General features: G+C 42.5%; 2 protein-coding genes across 2 annotated transcripts; both read left to right on the forward strand.

Annotated features, from left to right (window-relative positions):
- Nucleotides 1-8,911: 8,911 nt before the first annotated feature.
- LOC100352173 (olfactory receptor 2D3-like) lies at nucleotides 8,912-9,850 on the forward strand. Its single transcript, XM_002715698.3, has one exon. It carries the CDS (start codon nucleotides 8,912-8,914, stop codon nucleotides 9,848-9,850), a length of 939 nt encoding a protein of 312 aa, XP_002715744.3.
- Nucleotides 9,851-25,750: 15,900 nt separating this feature from the next.
- LOC100352423 (olfactory receptor 2B6-like) lies at nucleotides 25,751-26,698 on the forward strand. Its single transcript, XM_008265637.3, has one exon. It carries the CDS (start codon nucleotides 25,751-25,753, stop codon nucleotides 26,696-26,698), a length of 948 nt encoding a protein of 315 aa, XP_008263859.3.
- Nucleotides 26,699-27,867: the final 1,169 nt, after the last annotated feature.

Here is a 27,867-nt window from a genome sequence, read left to right on the forward strand (position 1 = left end):
GGGAGGAGAAAGAAATAAAGGGCATCAAAAATTGGAAAAAAAGAAGTCAAATTACCCGTATTTGCAGATGACAGGCTGTTGTACATGGAAAAACCTAAACACTCCAACAGAAAGCTTTTAGAATTGGTAAACCAATTCAGTAAAGTTGCAGGTTACAAAATAAACAGAAGAAAAACAGTAGTAGAAAGAAGAAAGAAAATCTCATTCACAACAGCCACCAAAAATTCAAATATTTAGGAATCAATCTAACCAGAAGTGAAAGATCTCTACAGTGAAAATTATCAAACATTGATACAAAAAATCATCAAGAATACCAAAAAATGGAAAGCTATCCCTTGCTCATGGATTGGAGGAATTGATATCATTAAAATGTCTATACTACCCAAAGCAATGTACAGATTCCATGCAATCCATATCAAAATACCAATGACATTCTTTACAGAATTAGAAAAGGCAGTCCTAAAAATCATATGGAATCACAAACGACCTAGAATAGCCAAAGTTAACCCGAGCAAGAAAAATCAAGCTGGAAGCATCACAATACCTGACTTCAAAGCATACTAACAGAGCAATAGTAATTAAAACAGCATGGTACTGGCATAAAAACTGATGCATAGATCAATGGGACAGAATAGAGAGCCCAGAAATGAATCCACACACATGCAGCCAACTGATTTTTGACAAAAGTGCTCAGACCATACAGTGGAGTAAGGATAATCCTTCAACAAATGGTGCTGGCAAAACTGGATGTATTTGTAGAAGAATGAAATTAGATCCACACCTCTTAACCATATACAAAAATCAACTCAAGATGGATCAAAGACCTAAATTTAAGACTTAAGATTATGAAGTTGCTGTAATAAAATGTAGGGGCAACACTACAAGATATTAGAGTAGGGTACAACTTCTTGAATAAGACCCCAAAAGCACAGGCAACAAAAGCAAAACCAAACAAATGGGACTTTGCTGTGCTCCTGCACAGCAAAGGAAATGATCGATAGAATGAAGAGATATCCACCAGATGGGGAAAAATATTTGCAAACCACTTGTCCTACAAAGGGCTGGTATCCCAAATACATTGGCAACTCAACAAAAAAACAACCAATCCAGTTGAGAAATGGGCAAAGGACTTCAATAGACAGTTCTCAAAAGAAGAAATACAAATGGCCAACAAATATATTAAAAAGTGCTCAATATCACCAGCCATCAGGGAAATGCAAATCAAAACCACAATGATATGTCACCTCACTCCTCTTAGAATGGCCAAAAGAGTAACAAATGCTGGTGAGGATGTGGAGAAAGGGGAACACTTATACACTGTTTGTGGGAATGTAAATTAGTGCAGCCACTGTGGAAAAAGGTGTGGTGACTTTTTAGAAAACTAGAAATAGACTTGCCATATGGTCCAGCAATCCCATGACTAAGTATAAACCTAAAAGACTTGAACACAATGTATCAAAAAGATACCTACCTGCACCAGCATGTTTATAGCAGCGCTGTTCACAACAGCCAAAATTTGGAATCAACCCAGGTGTCCATCATCAGATGAAAAGATAAGGAGAATGTGGTATATATACACAAAGGAATATTATTCAGCTATAAAAAAAATGCAATTCTACCATTTGCAGCAAAATGGATGCAACTGGAGGACATCATGTTAGTGAAATAAGCTGGACTCAGACAAATACCATGTGTTCTCCCTTATGTGTGGGAGCTAAAATTTAAAAAACAAATGAAAAAAGAGATGCCTGTGTGTATCAGTATTGCAACAAACATAGTTTTGCAAAACTTTTATTGTTTTGTCATACCAATGATAATGAATGTTATACTTCTATAGCTTTAATGATCTGTGATTGCTTTAAAACTTACTGTATATGGGTGAAATGGCCATTTTCCCATTCAACTACTATTTATAGCTGTTGTCTATATTCCCACTAAACTAGGGCCTTTTTTGTTCTTTTCTTGTTTAATTTCTCGTTCGGTGAAGTAGTAAGCCCTTTAACTGTAATGTAAATTTAAAATACATTATCTCAAAAAAAAAAAAAAAGAGAGAGAAGGAAAGAGGGTGGAAGGGAGAGAAGGAGAGGGAGGAAGGAAGAGAGGAAAGCAATATTGATATATTCTTATAATTGTATCTACCGTGAAAAAAACATTAAAAACTAATTTAAAATAAAAATTAAAGAGAAAATCTCCTACATTGCCAGTCGTGGGGTGGGGGACGAGGGGTGGGGGATGGCGAGGCTTTGTCCTGTCTGCCTTCCTACAATTCCTGTTCTAACTAAATCATTTCAGTGACAGAAAGGGGGTTTGAGGGGTGGGGTTGCATCACAGCCACCTCTAACCCTTTAGTAGGAAAACCAACATTTTCACAAGAACTCCTTCTCCTTGGTGTGGTTTTCCTCCCTCTCCCTGGACAGGACCAGGTTACGTGACTGCCCTTGCTGACAGGGATTCTGGGAGATGGAGAGGGGCGGGCACAGCTGTCATCTGGGGTTGTTCTGTTCGTGATGTGTTGAGAGCCTCCAACAAAGGCTATCGGCAAGAACATGGTTCTGCTGGCAAAGAAGGAGGAAACGTGCAGTCTCCCAACTAGCTCCTGTCACAATATAATTGAAGGTAAAGTGGGGTATCAGTCAGGCAACAGAGGGGAAAACCATTATTCAGGCATAGAACAAAAAGAGACACAGAGTTTTCTTTGCCCTGTGGAACTACAGAGTCCTTTTTCTCCTTTCTGCCTATCTGTGCTTATGGATTTTCTAAGTGAGCACAGACTACCTATGTAACTCAGGAACGGGGAAGAGCCCAGCAGGGGCTGCTCAGAGTAGACAGGAACCCACAGTCAGCAATCTCTGGATTGAGAATCAGGAAGCATGCCACTCGAGTAGGGACCTCAGGAACAACTCAGGATTCTTGGAAAGGCTGCATGGCCCTGGCTGGTCATCCTCCCTGCCCCGGAGCCCAGAGCAGTAGGGCCAGCTTCCAAGAGGTTGGATCTAGACCGGCTCTGGTCTACTTCGAATGGCCGATGTTAGACACGTCATTGGAGCTCTCTGATCAGCAGTGCCCTCACTGTAGAGCGGGATGAGGCACTTCCCCTGCAGAGTTGTTGGAGAATGAGATGAAATCATGCACAAGAAGTGTCTGGCACATAGAAAACCAGCGAATGTGGGGTCCTTTCCCCTTTCCCTACCAAATCCCCAGGAGAATATCCACTGAGCCAAAACCCAGAAGAGCCCACTGTGCCCAGAAATTGCTTCCTTTGAGTCCATAGCCCCTTAGTCAATCACCTCTCCCCCCCTCAACACCTCTACGGGTGACTCTGTCCTTCCATGAGACCCAAGAGTTCTCGTGGTTCCCTGTCTGCCCTGGCTTTTACTGGATCCCAAAGTTGGACTGAAGACTGGTTAGAAACACAGCCCATGCAGTCAGACAAAATCCCCATGGGCTACTTCAATTTTCCATTTCTGTGTCTGTAAAATGAGGATAAGAATGCTCTAAGGATTTTGTTCCATGGTACTAAAAATCCATGTGTAAGTTCTTTTAGTGTGCATTTTCCATGAACTTTTTAAAAGCCCTTCTTATGCATGTATTTCAAAAATTTTCACACCAAAATAAACTTATCTTTTAGTTCCATTTCCATGAACTTTTGGAAATACTCTCAGATGTATCAAGTGTCGCACTCATAATGCTCGTAGTGACTACTCAGAAAAAAAAAAAACCAGGTCCAAGTGTGACCAGGTCAGCCTTCCACGTTCCTGCCATTCGTGCTCAGAGGAAATGGAGGCCCTGGGAGGCTCTGTGACTCGCCCAGGTCAGTGTCGCTGGCCGAGTGCGTCTGCCTGCAGATCCCCTGTCTTCTGCTTCCCCCCAGGGCTTGTTCTTCAGAGCCCTTAGCTGCTGAGCAGAAGGGAGGGGTGATCACCCTGGCTGTCGGGGGAGATGCCTGCCATTAGAGATGCTGGGAGGAAGAAAGGATCCAGCTTGGGGACTGTGGGCGGGGTCAAGACAGGAAGGGCTCATGAAGAGGACTGAAGGCAACCCAGACAGCCCCTCTCATGCTCCCAAGGAAAGGTAAGGGCAGAGAGGGGCTACTGCAAAGTGGTGGAGACTGGGGCTTCTGGTGGAGATGGAAGAGAGGGGTTGGAGGTGGAAGGGTGGAGGGCAGAATGCGAGGGAGTAGGGTTCTGTAGAGAACTCACTGTTGATGTCAGAAGGGACCTGCTTGCTCTTGGCTCAGTATAAGAAAGGGCAGAGACATAGCCAGCTAAGCTGTCTTGAGGTAGAGTAAATCACCTGTCCCTGATGATATGTGAATGGTTTAGGGGAGCATCTGGTGCCTGGTGGGCTGCAGAGAAGAGGAGCTGGATTCTCCTAAATCACTTCCAACCTCGAAGTTTAGTGAATCTCCGCCGTTGTCCAGAGCAGACCAGTGGAGTGTTGCTGAAGGCTCAGGGAGGGACCTGCAACACAGAGCAATTGAGAGCAAGACCCAGCTGCTCTGATGCAAACCCTTCCCAGACCTAGAGGCTCCGGGCAGATCTAGGCTCTCCTCCGGGAGGACAAAGCCAGGGTTGGGGGCCATGGACTGGGCCTGCCTCCTACCCTGCAGGCTGGTTTCTGGCCGCCAGGTGAGGTATGAGGAGCATGGGAGGAGGGCAACTGCCCTAACCCAGGGGCCAGCGCCCCGAGCACTAATATTCGCTCCAAGAGCCCATGCTTCTGGCTTCTGACTGATCCCAATTCTGTCTTTCAGTTTCTATCCCTTTCCAGTCTCTAGGCTCTTTCCTGCCTCTGTGTTGGTCCAGGCCTCCTTGTGTGTCTGTGTGGAGTGATGCTTGCCATGTTGGCCTCTGGGTCTCTTTTATCCAATCTTGTCTCTGGTCTATACCCCAGTCCATCCTTGCTCCCCCATGAGCTGCCCCCTGAGAACTCTCCTCCTCCTCTGCCCTGGCTTTTGTTTCCTGGGATTCTCAGGTGAACCCTGGCTCCCATGACTCACCTCATCTATCCCCTGGTACAGCAGACCCCGGGCCCTCAGAGGGGACACCCCCTGCTTCCTTTATGGCCCCGAGCCAGCCCTCTCTCTTCCCCAACAGCTTTGAGGACTCCTGGAGCTGCCTAGACCTGATAGGAGAAGGCGGTGTGGAGAAGAGTCAGCTCTAGACCTACCTCCGCCAGGATGCCGTTTGCCTGGTGCTGAGAAGGAGACCTGTGTGTGGAGGCAGGCGGCACCATGGACACACAGGCTCAGGATGGGTAGCATATGGCCACTCCTCTGTGTGCGGGTGGCACTGCAGCCCCGGGAACAGCCTGGCATTATCCCCTTCCTACACTTTCCCGGTCTGATCTGCACCTGCCCAGCGTCACTTCTCCAGCTTTTGGGCCGTGATCTCTGATCTTCCTGCTCCTTTTCATTAAGCTTCAACTCTGCAAGAGATGGGGATGAGTGAGCAAATGAGAAAGTGATGCAGGGAGAGAGAGCTCCTGCTTACAAACAGGTCAGCCTTCCACGTTCTTGCCATTCGTGCTCAGAGAGGTGGTGCTGGCTTGTGCTTATGAGTATAGGGTCTGCCTCAGCTACAGCTGGGCAAGATGCATCAGCTCTGTAAAATGGGTTTAGAAATAAGGCTACCTCACAGGCTGGCTATAGGCAGGGGTCCTGCTCAGCTTGCAGGTGGACTGGTACAGCCTTGCCTGTTTCCTATGGCTAATGCCTATTCTGACTGGAGGGTGCCCATGCTCATTGTTAAATTTCTACTGTTATGCCAGTCATTGTGATAAAATAAAATACTGAATATAAAGCACATGTTACAATGCCTGGCACATAGGCAGCATCTACTATTAGAATTAGTATTTATTGGTTGGCCTTGAAGGAAAGCATAGAAAAGACTCATAATATTTAGCACCATCATTCCCCAGCCCTCCCCAAGGTGGACCTGTGCCTTGGTGTCTCCTGGAGGTGGGAGGTGTCATGTCCTCCAGCACAGGTGTATTTTTCTTCACCTCTGGGGAACAGGAGGAAAAACCACAGGGAGAAAGAGAATGCAACCATTCCTTTCCCTTTGTCCTGGCTTCGCAGAGGTCCCCAGTATGTGGACCACTCAGGAAGCATCTGTTGGTTCTCTGATAAGCCAGGCCGTTTTAAGTAAGGAGATTGTGGTGGGAAGCAATGAAGTCACACACAGTGGAGCCGAGTGGAGGTGTGTCTGACCCGCAGAATTTCCAAGTTGGCTTGGGCTTGCCTTGAGCTAGGAGCTCACGTTGCTGACCGCCTTGCAGCAAGGATTTCTGGATGCTCATTTCGAGTCTGCCCCAAGCTCCCATTGTGACCGGGATGAGTGTCCCACTGTGAGTCAGTCTCCAGTCCCTGGAAATGGACTTCTAGAACGCTGGACTGTTTTCTGTGTCAGCCCTTGCAGCCACTGGAGATCTCTTTAAAGCCGGGGATGGGGAACCTTCTTTCTGCCAAGGGCCATTTGGAAATTCATAACATCATTCAAGGGCCATACAAAGCTATCAACTTAAAAATTAGCCTGCTAGACATGGAATGAATTTCGAGTCTTACCTCTTGTTGCCTTGGCAGGGTGTGGGCTGGATGCTCCCAGCCCTGCTCTAATGTGTGAGCCCATCAACCTTTCTGGGAGGAAGGGACTGAGATCCAAACTGAGTCTGGCTCTAAGGAGTGAAGCCTGGGTATTGGTCTGTGTGCTTGGATTTTTCCCTGCAGACAAGGGATCTGGGAAGGAGTGGCTGGTCAGATTTTTGTTTTAGAAAGAACACGCTGAAGGCTAGTGCAGAGGATGGACTGGGCAGGGGTCCAGTGGGAGGACCGAGATGAGACCAGGTGAGAGAAAGAGATTCAGTATCCAAGATGAACACTAGCAGTGGGACTAGAGAGGGCCCGATGAGTGGGAGAGGCATCTGGGAGGTGGCAGCAGTGGAAGGTGGGGAAGGATAGGATGTAGATGAGATATAAGTTTCGGGCAGGTCTGGCTGCATGGATCTTACAGATGTCATCAACTACTATGTGCATGTGGAGGGGTGTGCGTGCGTGTACACACACACACACACCAGGGGACTTCAAAAGACAAGGCTTTTGTTATCTTTTTTTTTTTTTTTTTTGCTGTAGAAAAACTTTGAAATGCATGCATGGTTTTTCCTAATACACATTTCCACGAACTTTTTGAATACCTTTCTTATTTGTAGATTTAATATTTTTGCACCAAAATAAGCCTATCTTTTAATTCCATTTCCCACAAACTTTTGACACATCCTCATATAATTAAACCAAACCCAACATTCTTTACCGTCCTGATTTGCCTTTTCCCCCTAAGAACGTTCCAGGAAGTTGAGGACTCAGACTAATTGCAATTTTGCTGCACATGGAACATCCAATCGCTGCTCAGGAATGAGTTAGCTCTCACCTCCGAGTTGAATTCTGTTCATTTTGGCCCAAATGGAGTCAGAGAGCCCGTGGTAGGTAACGACTCCGCTCCTTGCTCTGCTCACACGGGGTTTCTGCTGCCCAGGCCTGAGGTTCGCACAGTCGCCCCCTCCTCCTCCCAGGTACTTCATAGAGCTGTTGTATGCTCTCAGCAGAATCAGGTTTGGGGGGGGGGGGGTGCGAGGCCGTCAGGAAGCCTAGTTTCCCGCCGACGGTCCTGGTTGTGGAAGAGCAGGTGTGGACACTCGTGTCCGTTTATGGGCAGCTCTTCCCAGTTAGTCCCAGCTGCCCTCGTGGTGCAATCAGATAAACACTACTGAGCATCAGACCCTGAAGGGAAGATCTCACCCTGGGGGTCTGTGCAAAAAGACGCAGCGATTTCCCGCTGTAGACCCCCAGGCAGAACTGGATGACGTCAGGAGAATGCGGCTTGCAGAGTAGCTGCCTTTATGCTTGTTGTATAGCTGAGGAAGCTGGGGCCTGGAGAAGTGAGCTTACAGCCCGACTCACACAGCAGGAAAACTGGAGGCAGCGTTCATGCCAGACCAGGTCCCTAACATGCCCCTTCCACTTGCCACGTGGTCCATCTCCCTTCAGAGCCCATGGGGCCCAAGCACCAGTTTTGTGCAGATGGAAGTAACGGGCTAACAATGAGACCACAATGGGTGTTTGGTGAAAGGTGGAGAGTTAATAACAACACTTGTTTGAGAGCTACTTCACAGCTCTCACGTGAGCTTTGTGAAGGCCTGGAAAGGTGCCCAGCACCTGGGGGGCTCATTCTGTGTGCAGTTGGCCAATGTCAAGAATTTGCTTAATGGACTGCTCCGAAAGGAAGCAGACTGGTGAACTAGGAGGTTAGGGACAGATAAACAGGTGCAGGAGAAGGGGTAATACTTACAGAACCAAGACTGCTCCGTTCCCTAAGTGCTGACTGTGCAAGTGACATCTGGAGATGCTGTCCTTTCCCTGATCCCAAGAAAAACCAGCAGTTCGGGGGCCGGCGCTGTGACATAGTGGGTTAAGCCTCTGGCCATTGTGGCCAACTGGGGAGTGAGCCAGTGGAGGAAGACCTCTCTCTCTCTCTCTCTCTCTCTGTAACTCTGACTTTCAAATAAATAAATAAATAAATCTTTTAAAAAAATGCTTTACAAGAGAGGGGGCCGCTAAGGGGACTTAGAAATCAGCTGGGCCAATGCTGTCATTTCATGGTTAGAGACTGAGGCCGTGGTGGGGACTTACTGATGGTTTAGAGGCGGAGCCATGCTGGTTGTGAAGCTCTCTATACGATTTTCCTGGGAGTCGTGGCAGCGGACAAGGGGAGGTAGAACAGGCTGTCTTATTAGGAGGACATCACATAACTGGACAGCGACTACTACCCAACCTCACCAGAACCCCGGTCTAGTAAGTACTTTAGCTGGTCTTCTGTCTGAATTTCTACCTTTCTTTTTCATTGAGAGGTGGAACACAATGCAAGAGCCTAACCGGACCTTTGTGGCTGAATTCATTCTTCTGGGATTCTCCCTGGGCCCCAGGACCACTCCTCTGCTCTTCTCAGCCTTTCTAATGATCTACCTGTTGATTATTCTGGGCAACAGCTCGATCGCCCTCCTCATCTTCCTGGACTCATGCCTCCACACTCCCATGTACTTCTTCATTGGCGTCCTCTCCGTATTGGACCTGGGATATACCACTACAACGGTGCCCCAGATGTTGGCACATCTGGCCATTGAGAAGAAGACCATCTCCTTTGTGGGTTGTGTGGCCCAGATGTATATTTTCTTGGTGCTAGGTGTCACTGAGTCCTGGCTCTTTGCCATCATGTCTATAGACAGATTTGTAGCCATCTGCCACCCACTCAGGTACAAGGTCATCATGAGCCCTTGGCTGTGTGGGGCAATGGTCACTTTCTGTGCACTCTGTGGTGTCACCTCAGCCCTTGTCTACACCATCTTTGCCATGAGATTGCCCTATTGTGGCCCTAACAAAATCAATCATTTCTTCTGTGAAGTCCCTGCAGTTTTAAAGCTGGCATGTGCAGATACCTCAGTCAATGACCGGGTAGACTTCATTCTTGGTTTTAGTGTCATACTGATCCCACTGTCACTCATCCTTGTTGTTTATGTCAACATCTTCATTGTCATCTTGAAGATCCGCTCAGCACAGGGACGGCTGAAGGCCTTCTCCACCTGTGCCTCCCATATCACTGTGGTGACCATGTTCTGTGTGCCGGCCATGGTCATGTACATGAAGCCTGGCACGAAGGCCTCCCCAGAGCAGGACAAGAAGCTGGCCTTGTTCTACAATATCATCTCGGCCTTCCTCAACCCCATCATCTACAGCCTCCGGAACAAGGATGTGAAAAGGGCATTCTTCAAGGTCGTGGGCTGGCGCAGAGCTCCAGAATGAGTCTCTGGAAGGCTATGTGGGGAACAAAGAAACAAGGCTCGTGGTGCACAGTCACTGCCCTTCTCATTCACATGACCCAGGAGTATAATGCACACTCCCTCTCAGCCCTCGATCTCAGCTCTGCACAGGTCCTTGAGAGACAGCCCTCTGGGTGATTGACAGGATGAGATGCTATGACATGTCTTCCAGGCACATCAGTCCTTTCCTTCCCTTTTGTCCTGGAGACTCAGTGTTTAGTAAAAGAGGGGATGTCTGATGCATCAACATCTAAGACTGAGACAAGAATGAGCTTTGGGGTATGCCAAGGGCAAAATCTAAGCTCTGGAAACCACTCCCACAGTACCAGGTGAACTGGAGAGAGGGGCAGGGGCACTGATGTTGGAGGATTCCTGGCCCAAGAGGAGGAACAAATTTCAGATATGCAGATTAAAGACTAGTTCGGATGGCTTGAGGCTAAGTGCAGTCTGGCCCCACTGACCTTCCCAGACCCATCTCAGGTCAACCTGTTCCTCCCTCTCTCGCTCCCCATAAACTGGACTTCTATCATGGCCTTGAGTGATTTATTTTCACATCAGGACTTCCACATATGCTATTCCTTCGCCCCTTGCCCTTAGCTCCACCCCACCTTCATCCTATCCCTGTCAGTGGTAACTTCTGTTCATCCATCAGATCTTAAACTGTAGTTCCTCAAAGAAGAATTTATTGGGCCCCAAAGAGGTGAGAATGTGTTTGCTTTCCATAACATCCTTTATTTCTCTCTCATCAGAACAAAGGAATGTGGAACAACATCTCTCTTTTTTTAGAAAAGATTTGTTTATTTGAAAGACAGAAGTACAGAGAGGCAGGGGGAGAGAGAGCAGATGTGGTGGATAGAGCCTAACAAGTCAGGGGAGCACATTTTGGATTTTTCTCCACATTTTGGACTTTTCTCCTCTAGACAAGCATTTCCCAAGGCCAGTTACCCAAATCTCTGGTTTTATAAAATGTTCTGTGAAGTGAAGATTAAAAGAAAGAATAAGAAAGGAAGGAGGAGCGAGGGTGGGAGTGTGAGCGGGAGGGAGGGTGAGGTGGGAAGCATTACTATGTTCCTAAATCTGCACACATGAATCACATGAAATTTGTTCACCTTATATAAATAAAATTATTTTTAAAAGATTTCATATCAGATATGCTCAAAAACACCACTCCCTCTTCCTCTATCTCAGTGAATAATACTATATTAAAGACTTTGAAGGGTCCAATAGAAGTAAGTAAATAAACAAGTGAACATTTAAAAACTGTTTAACACGGTATCTACCAAATTCACTGGATGACAGAACCCCTTCTTTTTAGAACATTTATTAGTCAAAGAAACTAGTACTTTCTAAAATGTACTTTGAGAAATGCTATGGTACACATGGGCAGATTTGAGGGAGGAGGAGAAGTCAAAGCTTTTTCTCATTATAAACATAATACATACTAATTTTCAGAAAATTTGGAAAACACAGAAGAATATGAAGTGACTAAAACATACCACAAGTGATTAACCACTCTTAATCCTTTGTGTATTTTTTCACCATAACCTGTATGTTTCTCATGCACTTACATTTTCCATACTTTTATTTCACTCTGTCTCAGTTTGTGTATGTTCTTCTGATGTGATTTCCAATTTTCTAATTCTTCCATTCAGCTGTATCTAATCTGCTGCTAACTCCAGTAATAATTCTTGGTCTCTATTATTGGACTTTTAGTATTAAAATTTCAATTTTACTCTGTTTCAGTTTCAGCTTAATTTCTGCATCTTATTATTCACAGTTGTTCAAAAGTTAATGTCTGATAATTCCAATATCTGAGTTTTGCATAGTAGGTCCATTTCTATTGTTGCTTTTTTCCTCTTAATTTTGAATAGATTTTTATCTTTTTGTTTGCCTGATAACTTTTGATCAGATTCCAGGCATTGTATTAGAATTTGTAATATAATTTTAGTCTCTGGATAAGGCTATATGAAGAATATATGAAGAATCTTCAGAATATTAATGGAAAATTACATATTATGAAAAATTATGCATGGGTTACAATTTTTCACCAAATAAACTTATGTTTTAATTCTATTTTTCCACCAAGTTTTTGAACAGCTGTTGTATTCCTTCCAAGTGGACTTAACTTTTCCTGTTGGTATTTCTGATCCATTTTTGAATCCCCTGAGGGCTCATACTGGAAGTTTGAGATGGATTCCAGGGCCCTGTTCCTGAGACTGACATCAGTCCAGATTTCATTCTTCCATTTCCCCAAGCTCAATCTCTCTGTCTCTCAACTATTTTGTAGTAGAATCTCATGAGCATTTTCCTATAACATGAATATCTCTTTGAAAATGATTATGTAGAGTGAGTAACAAAGTATTCACCTCCTATTTTTTTTTTGCTCTCTCTGTTTTAGTGATATAATGACCATCTCCATGCACAAGTCATTATATATGTTTTGATTTTTAGATAGATTCTTAGAAAGGAGAACATTCTCATTATTTCAATACCCATTGCCAAAGTTCTTCTAATATTAAAAAGTGATCTACATTTATTTCTCATGTGTTAATGCATTTGTTAGGTTTGGAATCAGGACTACACAGTCCTCTCAACATGAGCTTGGAAGTCTTCTGTTTAATTTTTCAAGATTTCTGTAAAATCAGTATTATTTCTTCCTTAAATTTTTAAAACTTTTATTTAGTAAATATAAATTTCCAAAGTACAGTTTATGGATTACAATGGCTTTCCCCCCATAATTCCCTCCCACTTGCACCCCTCCCATCTCCCGCTCCCTCTCTCATTCCATTCACATCAAGATTCATTTTCAATTATCTTTGTATACAGAAGATCGATTTAGTATATAATAAGTAAAGATTTCATCAGTTTGCACCCACACAGAAACACAAAGTGTAAAATACTGTTTCAGTACTAGTTACAGCATTACTTCACGTTGGACAACACATTAAGGACAGATCCCACATGAGGAGTAAGTACACAGTGACTCCTGTTGTTGACTTAATAATTTGACACTCTTGTTTATGGTGTCATTAATCTCCCTAGGCTCTAGTCATGAGTTGCCAAGGCTATGGAAGCCTTCTGAGTTCGCTGACTTTGATCTTATTTAGACAGGGTCAAGGCAAAGTGGAAGTTCTCTCCTCCCTTCAGAGAAAGGTACCTCCTTCTTTGATGGCCCTGTTCTTTCCACTGGGATCTCACTCACAGAGATCTTTCATTTAGTTTTGTGGGTTTTGTTTTTGTTTTTGTTTTTGTTTTTGTTTTGCCAGAGTGTCTTGGCTTTCCATGCCTAAAATACTCTCATGTGCTCTTCAGTCAAATCTGAATGCCTTAAGGGCTGATTCTGAGGCCAGAGTGCTGTTTAGGACATCTGCCATTCTATGAGTCTGCGAACAATCGAAAAAGAGGGAATCCTCCCAAATTCTTCCTATGAAGCCAGCATCACCTTAATTCCTAAGCCGGAAAAAGATGCAGCATTGAAAGAGAATTACAGACCAATATCCCTGATGAACATAGATGCAAAATAAAATTCTGGCCAATAGAATGCAACAACACATCAGAAAGGTCATCCACCCAGACCAAGTGGCATTTATCCCTGGTATGCAGGGATGGTTCAGTGTTCGCAAAACAATCAATGTGATACACCACAATAACAGGCTGCAGAAGAAAAACCGTATGGTTATCTCAATAGACACAGAGAAAGCATTTGATAAAATACAACACCCTTTCATGATGAAAACTCTAAGCAAACTGGGTATGGAAGGAACATTCCTCAATACAATCAAAGCAATTTATGAAAAACCCACGGCCAACATCCTACTGAATGGGGAAAAGTTGGAAGCATTTCCACTAAGATCAGACAGGGATGCCCACTCTCACCACTGCTATTCGATATAGTTCTGGAAGTTTTAGCCAGAGCTATTAGGCAAGAAAAAGAAATTAAAGGAATACAAATTGGGAAGGAAGAACTCAAACTATCCCTCTTTGCAGATGATATGATTCTTTATTTAGGGGATCCAAAGAACTCTACTAAGAGACTATTGGAACTCATAGAAGAGTTTGGCAAAGTAGCAGGATATAAAATCAATGCACAAAAATCAACAGCCTTCGTATACACAGGCAATGCCACGGCTGAGAAAGAACTGCTAAGATCAATCCCATTCACAATAGCTACAAAAACAATCAAATACCTTGGAATAAACTTAACCAAGGACATTAAAGATCTCTATGATGAAAATGACAAAACCTTAAAGAAAGAAATAGAAGAGGATACCAAAAAATGGAAAAATCTTCCATGCTCATGGATTGGAAGAATCAATATCATCAAAATGTCCATTCTCCCAAAAGCAATTTATACATTCAATGCGATACCAATCAAAATACCAAAGACATTCTTCTCAGATCTGGAAAAAATGATGCTGAAATTCATATGGAGACGCAGGAGACCTCGAATAGCTAAGGCAATCTTGTACAACAAAAACAAAGCTGGAGGCATCACAATTCCAAATTTCAGGACATACTACAAGGCAGTTGTTATCAAAACAGCATGGTACTGGTACAGAAACAGATGGATAGACCAAAGGAACATAATTGAAATACCAGAAATCAATCCAAACATCTACAGCCAACTTATATTTGATCAAGGATCCGAAACCAATCCCCGGAGTAAGGACAGTCTATTCAATAAATGGTGCTGGGAAAACTGGATTTCCACGTGCAGAATCATGAAGCAAGACCCCTACCTTACACCTTACACAAAAATCCACTCAACATGGATTAAAGACCTAAATCTACGACCTGACACCATCAAGTTACTAGAGAACATTGGAGAAACCCTTCAAGATATTGGCACAGGCAAAGACTTCTTGGAAAAGACCCTGGAAGCACAGGCAGTCAAAGCCAAAATTAACATTTGGGATTACATCAAATTGAGAAGTTTCTGTACTGCAAAAGAAACAGTCAGGAAAGTGAAGAGGCAACCGACAGAATGGAAAAAAAATATTTGCAAACTATGCAACAGATAAAGGGCTGATAACTAGAATCTACAAAGAAATCAAGAAACTCCACAACATCAAAACAAACAACCCACTTAAGAGATGGGCCAAGGACCTTAATAGACATTTTTCAAAAGAGGAAATCCAAATGGCCAACAGGCACATGAAAAAATGCTCAAGATCACTAGCAATCAGGGAAATGCCAATCAAAACCACAATGAGGTTTCACCTCAACCCAGTTAGAATGGCTCACATTCAGAAATCTACCAACAACAGATGCTGGCAAGGATGTGGGGAAAAAGGGACACTAACCCACTGTTGGTGGGAATGCAAACTGGTTAAGCCACTATGGAAGTCAGTCTGGAGATTCCTCAGAAACCTGAATATAACCCTACCATACAAACCAGCCATCCCACTCCTTGGAATTTACCCAAAGGAAATTAAATTGGCAAACAAAAAAGCTGTCTGCACATTAATGTTTATTTCAGCTCAATTCACAATAGCTAAGACCTGGAACCAACCCAAATGCCCATCAACAGTAGACTGGATAAAGAAATTATGGGACATGTACTCTATAGAATACTATACAGCAGTCAAAAACAATGAAATCCGGTCATTTGCAACAAAATGGAGGAATCTGGAAAACATTATGCTGAGTGAATTAAGCCAGTCCCAAAGGGACAAATATCATATGATCTTCCTTAATTTTTGATAAAATTTACCATTCAAGTCCACTGGACCTGGAGTTTTCTTTTGGAAGGCTTTTGGTTACAATTTGATTTCTTTCATACACCGTGGCAGGTAATTGACTGGGTTAAGGTGACACACCCAGAGGGCTGGGTGTGTCTGTGAGCGTGTTCCCAGAAGAGATTGGTACAGAATCAATCAACTGAGTAAAGCAGAGCCATCCTCACCAGTGTGGATGGGCATCATCCGAGCCACTGAGGGCCCAAATAGGACAAAAAGTCAGTGGAAAAGTGAATTCTCTCTCTCTCTCTTCTCAAGGCAAAGCATCCATCTTCTGCCTCTGAATGTTGGAACTTCTGGTTCCTGGGCCTCTCCACCTGGAGACTTACACCAATGCCCTCTCGCCTACTTCTGGTTCAGCCTTGAAGTAGGTTTTATACCATCAGTTCCCCTGGTTCAGGTCTCATGTTCAAACTGAATTTTATTTCCGCCTTTCCCAGCTCTCCAGCTTGAAGATGCTATATCATGGGTCTTTGCAGCTTCTGCAATTGCATGAGCCAATTCCCATAATAAATCTTTACATATACTTATTCATATGCTAACAGTTCTGTTTCCCTGGAGAATTCTAATACATACACATAGAACTATTCATATTTTGTTTCTTCTCATGGTCATTTTCAGTCAAAACTGCCATATTTTATTAGAAATGGCTTACACTTGGTAAGGCGCTTATATATATATATATATATGTATATGTAATTTACATATACATGCACACATATAGTTTAAAATTTTTAAAGTTTATTTATATAAAGATAACAGGTTCCACGTATTTCATTTATACAATTTTGAGCACATAATGATACTTCCCACCCTCCCTCCCTTGTGATCATTTTAAGTTGCATTTTCAGCAGCCATTTTATCAAGTTGTTGACTTTATTGACATAAAGTTGGTCATAATAAAATTGTTATTTTTGTTAAAGTTTTATTTATTTATTTGAAAGGCAGAGTAATAGAGAGGGGAAGACAGAGTGAGAGATCTTCCATGTGCTGGTTCATTCTCAAATGGTCACAGTGGCCGGGCTGGTCCAGGTCAAATCCAGGATCCCAGAATTCCACCTGGGTCTCTCACATTGGTGGCAGGGGCCCAAGCACTTGGGCCATCTTCTGCTGCTTTTCCAGGCCATTAGCAAGGAGTTGGGTCAGAAGTAGAGCAGTTGGAACTCAAGCCCATGCGCATATGAGATGCCAGCATTGCAAGAGATTGCTTAACCTGCTGTGACCCCTTCTTATTCTTTTAATAGCTTTATGGCCTCATCTCTATATCTCATCTTTATTCCTGATATTGGTAATTTGTGTTTTCTCTCTTTTTGTGCTTATGAATCAGCTAGAAGTTTGTCATTTTTATTGAACCTTCAAAGAACTTTCAGTTTCAATGATTTTGTTTTTTTAAAAATTTATTTATATAAAGGAAGTTTATAGTTTAAGTTGTATCCATGGATTTTAATATTTCATATATTCATTATCAGCTCAAAATATTTTCTAATTTCCTTTGTGATGTCCTCTTTGATAAATGAGCTATTAAAATGTGTTGTTCAACTTCCAGTTTTTGGGACTTTTCTATTCTTCTTCTTCTGCTGATTTTTAATTTAGTTCCATTGCATTCAAATAAAATATTCTGTAAGATTTCAATATTTTGTGGCTTAATTTATGGTCTACATTGGCATATGTTTCATATACATTTGAAATATATATTGGCTATAATGATTAATAAAAGTCAATTATATCAAGAGTGCTGACATTGTTGTTCAGATATTCTACATCCTTACTGATTTTAACTTAATCAGTCTATCAATTACTATGCTACGAATTTCCCAAATTTTCACTTTAATTCTGTTAGTTCGTATCATGTATTATAATTTATATTACATTAAGTAAATAATATTTGAAGTAAGTCGAATGGGACTAAGGGTCAAAAAGGAGTGACACATAAAGACAGTCCTTAAAAAAATTGGAGAAGCCTGAAATATAAATGACATTTCCCATATTCTGCTTCAACTTGGTTTTTGAGATTCCCCCAATCCATTACAAGAACTAGTATCAAGAGGTAAGAATGACTGTACTGATGTGAGTTGCACGTAAGAAGAGTTGTAATATCAAATATCCTCAACTTATGTGAAACTTATTCCTTTCTGATATCACATGGCATGTTGCAGCTTTAAGGTCTTCACTTACTTTTTTTTAAAAGATTTTATTTATTTATTCAAAAGTCAGAGTTACACAGAGAGAAGAGAGGCAGGGAGAGAGAGAGGTCTTCCATCCGATGGTTCATTCCCCAGATGGCTGCAATGGCCAGAGCTGAGCTAATCTGAAGCCAGGAGCCAGGAGCTTCTTCCAGATCTCCCACATGGGAACAGGGGCCCAAGGACTTGGGCCATCTTCTACTGCTTTCCCAGGCCATAACAGAGAGCTGGATCAGAAGTAGAGCAGCTGGGTTTCGAACCAGTGCCCATATGGGATGCTGGCACTTCAGGTCAGGGCATTAACCTGCTGTCCCATAGCACAAGCCCCTGTCATTATTAACTTTTCTTCTTTCTAGTATTCAGCTCTATTTGATGCCTATTGCTTAATTTTTATCCTCTCCTTGGATCCTTGCAAGTGTTATGGAACCGGACATCTCAGGTTGTGGAAATATTTCCTCAAACTTTATCTACTCCAGAGATGAGTGGTTTCTTCATAAAGGAAATCCTAAATCTGGGGAGGTAACCTGAGATTTCTTCTTGGGGGAGACAGACGCATGGATAGCTCTGAATAATAAATTGTCCAAAAGGAAAAAGCTATTTGCCCTTATGTCTAGCTAGAAATAAAAACTTCTCTCTACAGAGAAACTGAGGCTCTTGGAGTCAGAATGAAGACTTCTAGATGGATGTCTAGTGTCACAGGTAGTAATAATGTGTGTAATAAGGATGGGGAGGTGTAAGATGGAGGAAAGGTCTGTGACATTGGGGAAAGTTAATTCCAATTCCAGTTGATATTGGCATTTAGTATAATAAATCTTAGTCCTCTGTAATGTCAAACTTAATGAACATATGTCTATATCCACCTTCTTGACTGACATTCAACTTAATGTCTGTTGCAACTCAAATTCAGTGTTTGAAAGGAAACTCATCACCTTTCACTTCAAATCTGCCCTCCACTTGGGTTCCCTATTTCAGTAAACAGCATCATCATTCACCCAATAGCCCAAAGCTACTAATATCTCACACCCAATTTAGTCATCATTTAGCATCTTTATTTCTTTCCAATCTTTCCCCACTTCCCCTCCTCACTATACTGGTCCAATAAGGCCTAACAGTCTCTCACTTGGACCACTTTAATAGCAGCAATATTGGTCTATTTTCTGTTGCTGTACCAAAGTTCTTGATTATAGGTAATGTATAATGAAAATAATTTATTTAGCTCTTAGTTTCAGACGCTGAAAGCCAAAGATCTGATGATCCCATTTGCTTGGCCTCTGGTGAGGGCCCCTCAATTACATGACAACATGGTGAAGTAAGAAAGGAAATGGCCACGGGAAGGAAAGATCATGTGGCAAGACAGGAAGCCAGAGACTGGGAAGTTGCCCATCTTGCTTTTTTATATAACAACCCACCCTCATGGAACTTACTAGAGTCCCACAAGAACTACATTAATCCCTTCCAAGAGCAGTTGACCACTCAGTGGTATGCTGGTAGATATTTAACAATCATCTATCTAAGGGAAAGAAAAATCCTTTGTTTGCAGTGTTTGCCAATTTCTTTGGTGTAAATATTCCATCTATGGTCAATTTCAAGCTACCAATATGGTGTCACTGAACTTGCAGCCGGAAAGAAGTGAGCACAACTGGATCTCAAGAGCCACTGTGAGCCTGTGCATCATGTCACTCTTGAAAAACAAATCCCAGTAGCGCCTTAACCCCCTTGGTACATAATATAATTCTTTAAGTTGGCCTACAAGATCCTTCATGATCTGGTCCTGAATGGATTTCTCCAACTTCATTTTCTATCATTTGCTGACCCCTACCTAACATCCATCTTACTCAAACACTTTGTGCTTTTAGTCAGTGGAGACAAAGATGGAGATTTACCTGGGGTCCATAGCAGAGAGCTAAAAGTGGCTGGGGATGATATAGAAATGGGTAGAGCTTGGTGGCAGGTTTGAAACCATTTTAGCCTTCAGTAGGGTACGCCAATAGCTGGAGAGCCAAGAAAACACTACATAGTGGGATCCGTACACTTTAGTCCTAGTTCTGCTCATGAGATTTTCCAATTATCTCTGGACAGTGAACCTCAGATGCCTCATCTCTAAAATGTGAGTTTGAAAAGGCAGATTTGAAGTATTTCAAATTCTGATATTATTTTTCTGTGGAGGACCTTTATGAAGTTCAGATAAAGCCAGCAGAACAACTAACACTTGGGTTCTGATTTTGCTCTCTTTGCCACACTCACCTCTGGATGCTGAAAGGAGGCCTAACTTAAAGAACCAATTTCTACATCCTTCCTGGAATTCCAGTTCCCTGGAATCTTAGGTTTCCTTTGACTCACATTCATCCCTTCTCTCTGTTTTGCTGGCTCCCTCATTGCTGAGCCTTCTCTGAGAAATGGGATCCCTCAGGACTGAAAGTTGCTGAGTTTACACTCGATTCTATTTGGCTTCACCTTTAGGGACTCTTTGATCCCTAATACCCATGAGCCTTATTAAGAAAAGGAAGTATCTTTTTACCCAACCAGGGTATCTCCCAGGGAGCTCTGGAGATGCAAGAGTTTCTGGAGAGTGGCTGAAATAGACTTGTCTTATAGCCCAGAAAATAGATGTTGAAGCTGCTCGAGGCGGTCACAGGACATGAGTATGAAGGAGGTATGTGTATTAGATCTGAGACCAGGGTGGGGGCTAAGTAAGATACATGAAGAACAAAACCAGACACCTGAGAAGGCCACTTCCACTAGTTCACCATCAGCCACAGCTCTGGCTCAGGGACACCTGTGAGGGGTGCAGGAATTGCAGATACCAGGAAGAGAGGTCTTAGGAGAAAGACAGGTCTGGAATATGCCCTTAATAGCTGTACAACATCATAGGGGTTACTTATTCACTCTGAGTCTCAATTTCCCTTTTTTCCAAAAATTTAGAATTTGTGGAGGAAAAAACTTTCTATGAGGAATAATAACCACTGTAGCAATACTAACCATTCTTTGTTGAACACTAACTACTCTGCAGGCACAGTGCCAAGAAACATTATATGTAGTATTTCAATTAATAATCCGTAACGATCCCTTGAGATAGGTATTACTATTATCATTGGTTTCTGGAAAAGGATGTCAAAACACAAAATTTAGGTAACTTGCACATGATCACTCTGCTAGTTAGCAATGGAGTCAGAACTAGATCCTAGGTCTGATTCTAGTGCCCATGCTCTTAACCATTATCCTGTAGTTGACATAAAGTAACTGGTACATACTAGATACTCAATGACTATGGCTTCTACTTCCGCCCCATCCTTCTCCTTCATGCCATTTCAAGAGACAGACTGGAAGAGAAGCACATTTGAGGGAGATATGGATTGTCCCTATGCTCCTGATTTTGTCTTCCCTACTTTCCACTTAACTTTGTTCATTTCAGTTAACAAATTGCTAAGAAGAGGATTTTGGTTGTGGTAGGAGTGGAAAATGTACATAGACATTTTCAAGGAAGAAGACATAGATTTGAAAGAGAAATTGTTGGAGAAGCCATTGGGCAGGAAGTCCATTCTTGCAGCTAATTTACTCTTATACTATTGGTATAACTTTATAGGGTCATTAATTCAGTATTGATTAACCTCTACTCATACCCTGTGCTAAGAAGTAGAAATAAAAAAGGTGAGACATGGTTTTTCATCTTTAGGGGATTCTGCTCATCAATGTGTATACCAGGGTAGGTATGAGTAGTAAGAGAAGCACCTCCAGATGCTCCTTCCCAAGGGAAGGAGAAGTGTGGTTGGAATCACAAAGACTTCCATGATTAGGATTTAAGCAAGAGGCAAAAACAGAGAAGAACATTTAAACTAAAGGAGTACCTTATTAATGGTAGTAATGATAACTGATGCTTATTGTACAGCACTGTGTACCTGAAATTTAATTTAATCTTCAAGGAACCCTTCAAGGTATGTGTTATTCTCTTAGTTTTACAGATAATGAAATAGGATTTTATAAGGTTAATGACTTTCTCTAATTGATGCTGTTATTAAGTGGCAGAGTTGGACCCAAAGCTACTTTCCTTTGACTTGAAAGCCATTCAATCTCCCTGGAATCTCCTGTCTTAGGGATCACAGCTTTGTGAGAGTACATGGATTTTTGGGATGGTGGTGAATAAGTTGCCTTGTCTTTTGCCTCAGTCAACAAACTCTTATTATGAAGAGTCAGATAATAAAAACTGAATTTTAGACTTTTAGGACACATATGGTCTATGTCACAATATCTCAACTCCTATTGGAGAATAAAAGCAGCCACAGATACAAGCTATACCTTCTCAGTGTCTTCAATTTTTCTTATATAATATGGTTTCATGGATCCTTTATTGACAAACTTTCTTCTCCGGATAGACGAACTCTAGTTTGACATTTTTTCTTTTAAATTTCAGATCTAAGAATTGAAAACAGTGCTCTGGGCAGTCATTGGACTCTTTAATTCTGATAAATTTCACTTGAAAGATGCATTTAAAAGTAAGTTTTGACTTTGTGGGATTATGATATGACTATGTATGAAGTATGTAAATGGTCAGGGTCAGTTTCTGTTTATAAATCTGATAAGAGATATGTAAATCTAAGGGAAAGCCCTGGGATAAGGGTAGCACAAAAGGTAGCTGCTTAAGAAGCAAGGTTCAGCACCAAGGATAGCTCCACCATGAGAAACACCAGCGACTCCTGCCTGAGGGGCCCAGCTTCAAACCAGTTCACTCATTTACCCAACATATATAGATACCCATTATATTCCAGGCACACTTCTAGATCTGGTGATACACAATGAATCAACAAGGGAAACATCCCTGGATTCTTGTGGGAAGAAATTGAAAATTTTTGAAATATACAGTACATTGGAAGATGCCAAGTGCTATGAAGAAAGCCAAAATAGGGATAGCAATAGAGAGTGTGGCATGTTCCCATTTCAACCAGGATGGCCAGAAAAGACTCAAGTCTTCCCTGGAAAGATGACATTTAAGCAAATGTCACCTTGAGGAAGGTGATAGTATGACAAATCAAGATATCTGCAGAAAGAGAATTTCCAGTAGTAAAAATAGTAAGTGCGAAAGCTCTGAAATGGAAGCATGCCTTGACTGAGGAGAAACAAAAGGCAATACAGCTGGAGTAGACCAAGCAAGAGGTGAGAATAAGGAAGAAGGTTAGGGAAATGATGGGAGACCGCAAAACCCACATCAGGACTTTGGCTTTTCTTTTCCATGATTCAAGAAGCCACTGGAGGGTTTTTATGAGATTTATATGATCTGGCCCAATTTTAACAGGACAACTCTAGTAACTGTGCTAAGAAAAGTGGGGAAAGAAAATGGAATCTATGGGACTAGTCAGGAGATGTCGCAATATTCCTGGCAAGAGAGATGATGATTTGAACTAGAGTAACGGTGAAAAAGGCGGGAAATGATCTTTTCTGGGACATATCTTTGAAAGGGAACCTGAAATAGTTGCTGATGCATTGCTTGTAGCAAATGGGATAAAGGAGAAAAGTTCAAAAGGGTGTGAAGTTTTGTTTTGTTTTCACTTAATTACCTCAAAGGATGAGATTGCCATTAACTGTGAGAAGGACAGGTGTAGAGAGGAAGATTGGACATTTGATTTTGGAAATGTTAACTTTCCTATTAGACTACCCAATTGAGATAGATATGAAGTAGGCAATTAGACAGATGAACTCAAAAAAGAAATCCATGATGGAGATATATTTCAGAGTAATCAACATATAGTTAGCATTTGAAGTCTGGGTTGTATAAATAGAGTGATAATTCCAGTTCAAATACTGCTAATTCCTATACTGTTGCATTACTGCTTTTAACTTTAACATTGACATAATGTTCTTCAGCCCTTTGAGCCTATGTCCTGTCTGTGGCCTCATGGGCTGTATTTTAACTTAATTGATAGCTATCAGCAATTCACTTTGTATGAAATATGTCAGATATTGAAATTTTGATAAAAAGTTTTGGGTTTCCTGTGATAAATACCAACAATTTGTAATATTGTACAATGTGTAGTTTTCACTCTATAAATCTGTGAAGGAGCAAGTGCTTGATGTGATGGTTAAGATGCCTGTATCCCATATCAGAATGCCTGGGTTTGAGTCCTGGCTCTGTACCTTATTCCAGCTTTCTGCTAATGTGCACCCTGGTACACAGCTGGTGGTAACTCAGGTAGTTGGGTCCCTTTTACCCACATGGGAGACCAGGATTGAGTTGATTATTCCTGGCTTTTCTGTGGGCCAGTCTTGGTTATTGGAGGCATTCAGGAAGTGAACCAGTACATGGGAGACCTGTCTCTCTCTTTCTCTCTCTCTCTCTCTTTCAAATTTTTGAATGCATAGGTCAATTTAGTGGGCCCATTTAATGTTTGGTGTCCTACTAAAAACTGCAGGAAATTCGACAGTGTGGAAGATACATTTCAGCTAATGTGGTGGTAGGAGCTTGGGGCTGGTTTGTTCTGGCTTTGCCATTTGCTATTTGTTATTGAACAGCTTCTTTTATGAAAATGAAGATAGTAATCTTATCTCAATGAGTTGTAATGTAATGGGATAACATTTACTAAAACATTTTATACAGTGCCATTTTATAAATGACCACTTCCTTCGTTGAAGGTCTGGAAAAGATAGCATATCCAGGTAATAGTATGCTCTTTCAATAATTTAAGAATCAGAAATATGATAAAGAGAAAAGGTTTGGTCAGTTATATATTCTCTAGTCTGGGCTGCCAACCTAGGATGAAGGATTGAGACCAGGTCAAACTGAAGATGCATTCCCACCCAACACTCATCTGTCTACTATAAACAGCATAGCTGTGGAAAGTTCTTTACTAATTTTAAAGAAAAGTGTCCAAACACACAAGCACATCATTCCCAGGTAAATATGCTTTATCTTTTTGAAAAAAATACTAGACACACAGGAATTTTCTCTAGGTTTAGTTATTGTTTAGTTATTGTTTCTCTATATGTCAACTTATTCTTTACAGTTGTAACTGGAAGGTGGCGATAAAAAAGGATTCTAGGTGAAAAATTCTTTCTCCTCTCAAAAGTTATTTTTGAAATTATCTTTTTTCCTAAAAATTTATGGTGTGTGAGTTCTCAAAGATACAGCATCAAAAGGGGTAAAGCAAAGAAAATACATTGGGATTTTTGGTTATTTGTTTTACATTTACACTGTCTTTTGTAGCACCTATTCATCTAGATATTTGAAATAATGACTACAAGAACTACAGATGGGTCAAGAATATTTTGGTTTACTGTTAAAGATTTTATATTTTGGCCGGCGCCGCGGCTCAATAGGCTAATCCTCCACCTGCAGCGCTGGCACACCTGGTTCTAGTCCCGGTCGGGGTGCCGGATTCTGTTCCGGTTGACCCTCTTCCAGGCCAGCTCTCTGCTGTGGCCAGGGAAGGCAGTGGAGGATGGCCCAAGTGCTTGGGCCCTGCACCTGCATGGGAGACTGGGAGAAGCACCTGGCTCCTGGATTCAGATCAGCATGGTGCGCCAGCCACAGTGGCCATTGCAGGGTGAACCAATGGCAAAGGAAGACCTTTCTCTCTGTCTCTGTCTCTCACTGTCACTCTGCCTGTCAAAAAAAAAAAAAGATTTTATATTTCCCTAGCCACCTCACTTTGACTGGATTATGGTGTGTGTGTGTGTGTGTGTGTGTGTGTGTGTGTTTGTGCTCACATACACACTTCAAAAATAATTCTGTGTTATTCTCACTAAGGGCTCTTGGAATTTTATCAGAGCTAGTTAACTAGACAAAACAGTAAGTATAGAGTTCCTACTAAGTACCTAGAGTTATGCTAGGCCAATTTGGATAGAACGTTCTTTGGGCATGGAGGTGGGTATTTGGGCTTTGGTTCCCACATCTGTGGATCTCACACTTCATTCTCTCACTGAGACTGCAAAGGAGTCAGAAATACGTCTTCTTCTTTCCTCAGAAGGAAGACCATGCATAGTCAAGGCTGGAGAAATCACAGCTCTGTAACTGAGTTTATTCTACTGGGCTTCTCCAGAAATCCCAGGACCAACTGGATCCTTTTCTTCCTCTTTCTCTTTCTATACTCATTTACAGTCCTGGGCAATGGGCTCATTGTCACTCTAATAAGAGTAGACGCACGTCTCCACACACCCATGTACTTCTTCCTCAGCATCCTTTCTGTACTGGATCTCAGCTATGCCACCACCACAGTGCCCCAGATGTTGGTTCATCTAGTAAGCAAAAATAAGACCATCTCTTATGTTGGGTGTGTGGTTCAGATGTACATTTTCCTGACCTTGGGTATCACTGAAACCTGGATTTTTGCAGCCATGGCCTATGACAGATACATTGCCATATGTTACCCACTCCACTATGGGGTCAAGATGAGCCAAAAGCTGTGTGTACTCCTGGTAGTCAGCTCTGCCCTCTGTGGTCTCACCTGTGCCCTCGTCTACACAGTCTTTGCTATGAATCTGCCCTATTGTGGCCCCAATGAGATCAACCACTTCTTCTGTGAAATCCCTGCTGTCTTGAAGTTGGCCTGTGCAGACACATCCCTCAATGACCAAGTAGACTTCATCTTGGGTTTCCTCTTGCTCCTAATCCCATTATCCCTCATCCTGGCCTCATATATTCACATCTTCATGGCTATTCTGAGGATTCGCTCCACCCAAGGGCGGATCAAGGCCTTCTCTACCTGTGCCTCGCACATCACTGTGGTCACCATGTTCTGTATTCCATGCATGATCATGTATATGAGGCCTGGTTCTGAAGCCTCCCCAGAGGATGACAAGAAGCTGGCCCTATTCTACAATGTAATCTCTGCCTTTCTCAACCCCATTATCTACAGTCTCCGGAATAAGGATGTGAAGAAGGCTTTCCTCAAATTAATCAGAATGAGTGAGGACATTCAATAGGCTATGGACTAAGACTTTGTACACTGCCTCTGGTCTCTTGTTCACACTGTCTATACTTTCACTGAAGACACTGGAGTGAATGAGGACTCCCAGGGTAAAGAAATGCCTGGAGAGAAAAATACTTTTTTAAAGATTTATTTTATTCATTTGAAAGACGGAGTTACATAGAGGGAGGGGGAGAGAGAGAGAGAGAGAGAGAGAGAGAGAGAGAGAGAGAGGTCTTCCATCTGTTGGTTCAAACAACTACCGGTGGAAGGAGCTGAGTTGATCCAAAGCCAGGAATCAGGAGCTTCTTCTAGGTCTCTCTCTCTCTCTCTCTCTCTCTTTTTTTTTTTGACAGGCAGAGTGGACAGTGAGAGAGAGAGACAGAGAGAAAGGTCTTCCTTTGCCATTGGTTCACCCTCCAATGGCCACCGCGGCCGGCGTGCTGTGGCTGGCACACCACGCTGATCCGAAGGCAGGAGCCAGGTGCTTCTCCTGGTCTCCCATGGGGTGCAGGGCCCAAGCACTTGGGCCATCCTCCACTGCACTCCCTGGCCACAGCAGAGAGCTGGCCCAGAAGAGGGGCAACCGGGACAGAATCCGGCGCCCCGACCGGGACTAGAACCTGGTGTGCTGGCGCCGCTAGGTGGAGGATTAGCCTATTGAGCCACAGCGCCAGCTCTTCTGGGTCTCTCACATGGGTGCAGGGACCCAAGCACTTGGGCCATCCTCTGCTGCTTTCCCAGGCACATTAGCAGGGAGCTGGATCAGAAGCGGAGCAGCCAGGGCTAAAACCAGCCCCCATATGGGATTCTGGTGCTGCAGATTGGGGCTTTAACTCACTGTGCCGCAGTGCCGGCCCCAAGGAAAACATTTTAACACTAATTTACCAATGATGATATCAGAAAATGACTCAGAAAGAATTGTATTCAAGCTGAAACACATCATTGACTTTCTGCAGCTTTGGAAAAGCCATCTAATTTTTCTGGAACTTAATTTCCCTACCTTTATAGATTGTGTTTCCTGATATTCATTTTGCTTAAATAATGATAGCTAACTTTATTGAGCTCTTTATATGTCATAGTAACTGTGTATATGTTCTTATTATTTTAATAATTATCTCAGTTATACAGATGAAAAAAACTGAGGCACAATAAAATTAACCAAATTTCCAAAAGTCACCCAGT

Source organism: Oryctolagus cuniculus, chromosome 7 (assembly GCF_051225735.1).
Source record: "Oryctolagus cuniculus isolate XC-2025 breed Fujian yellow rabbit chromosome 7, ASM5122573v1, whole genome shotgun sequence".
Taxonomy (NCBI): Eukaryota; Metazoa; Chordata; class Mammalia; order Lagomorpha; family Leporidae; genus Oryctolagus; species Oryctolagus cuniculus.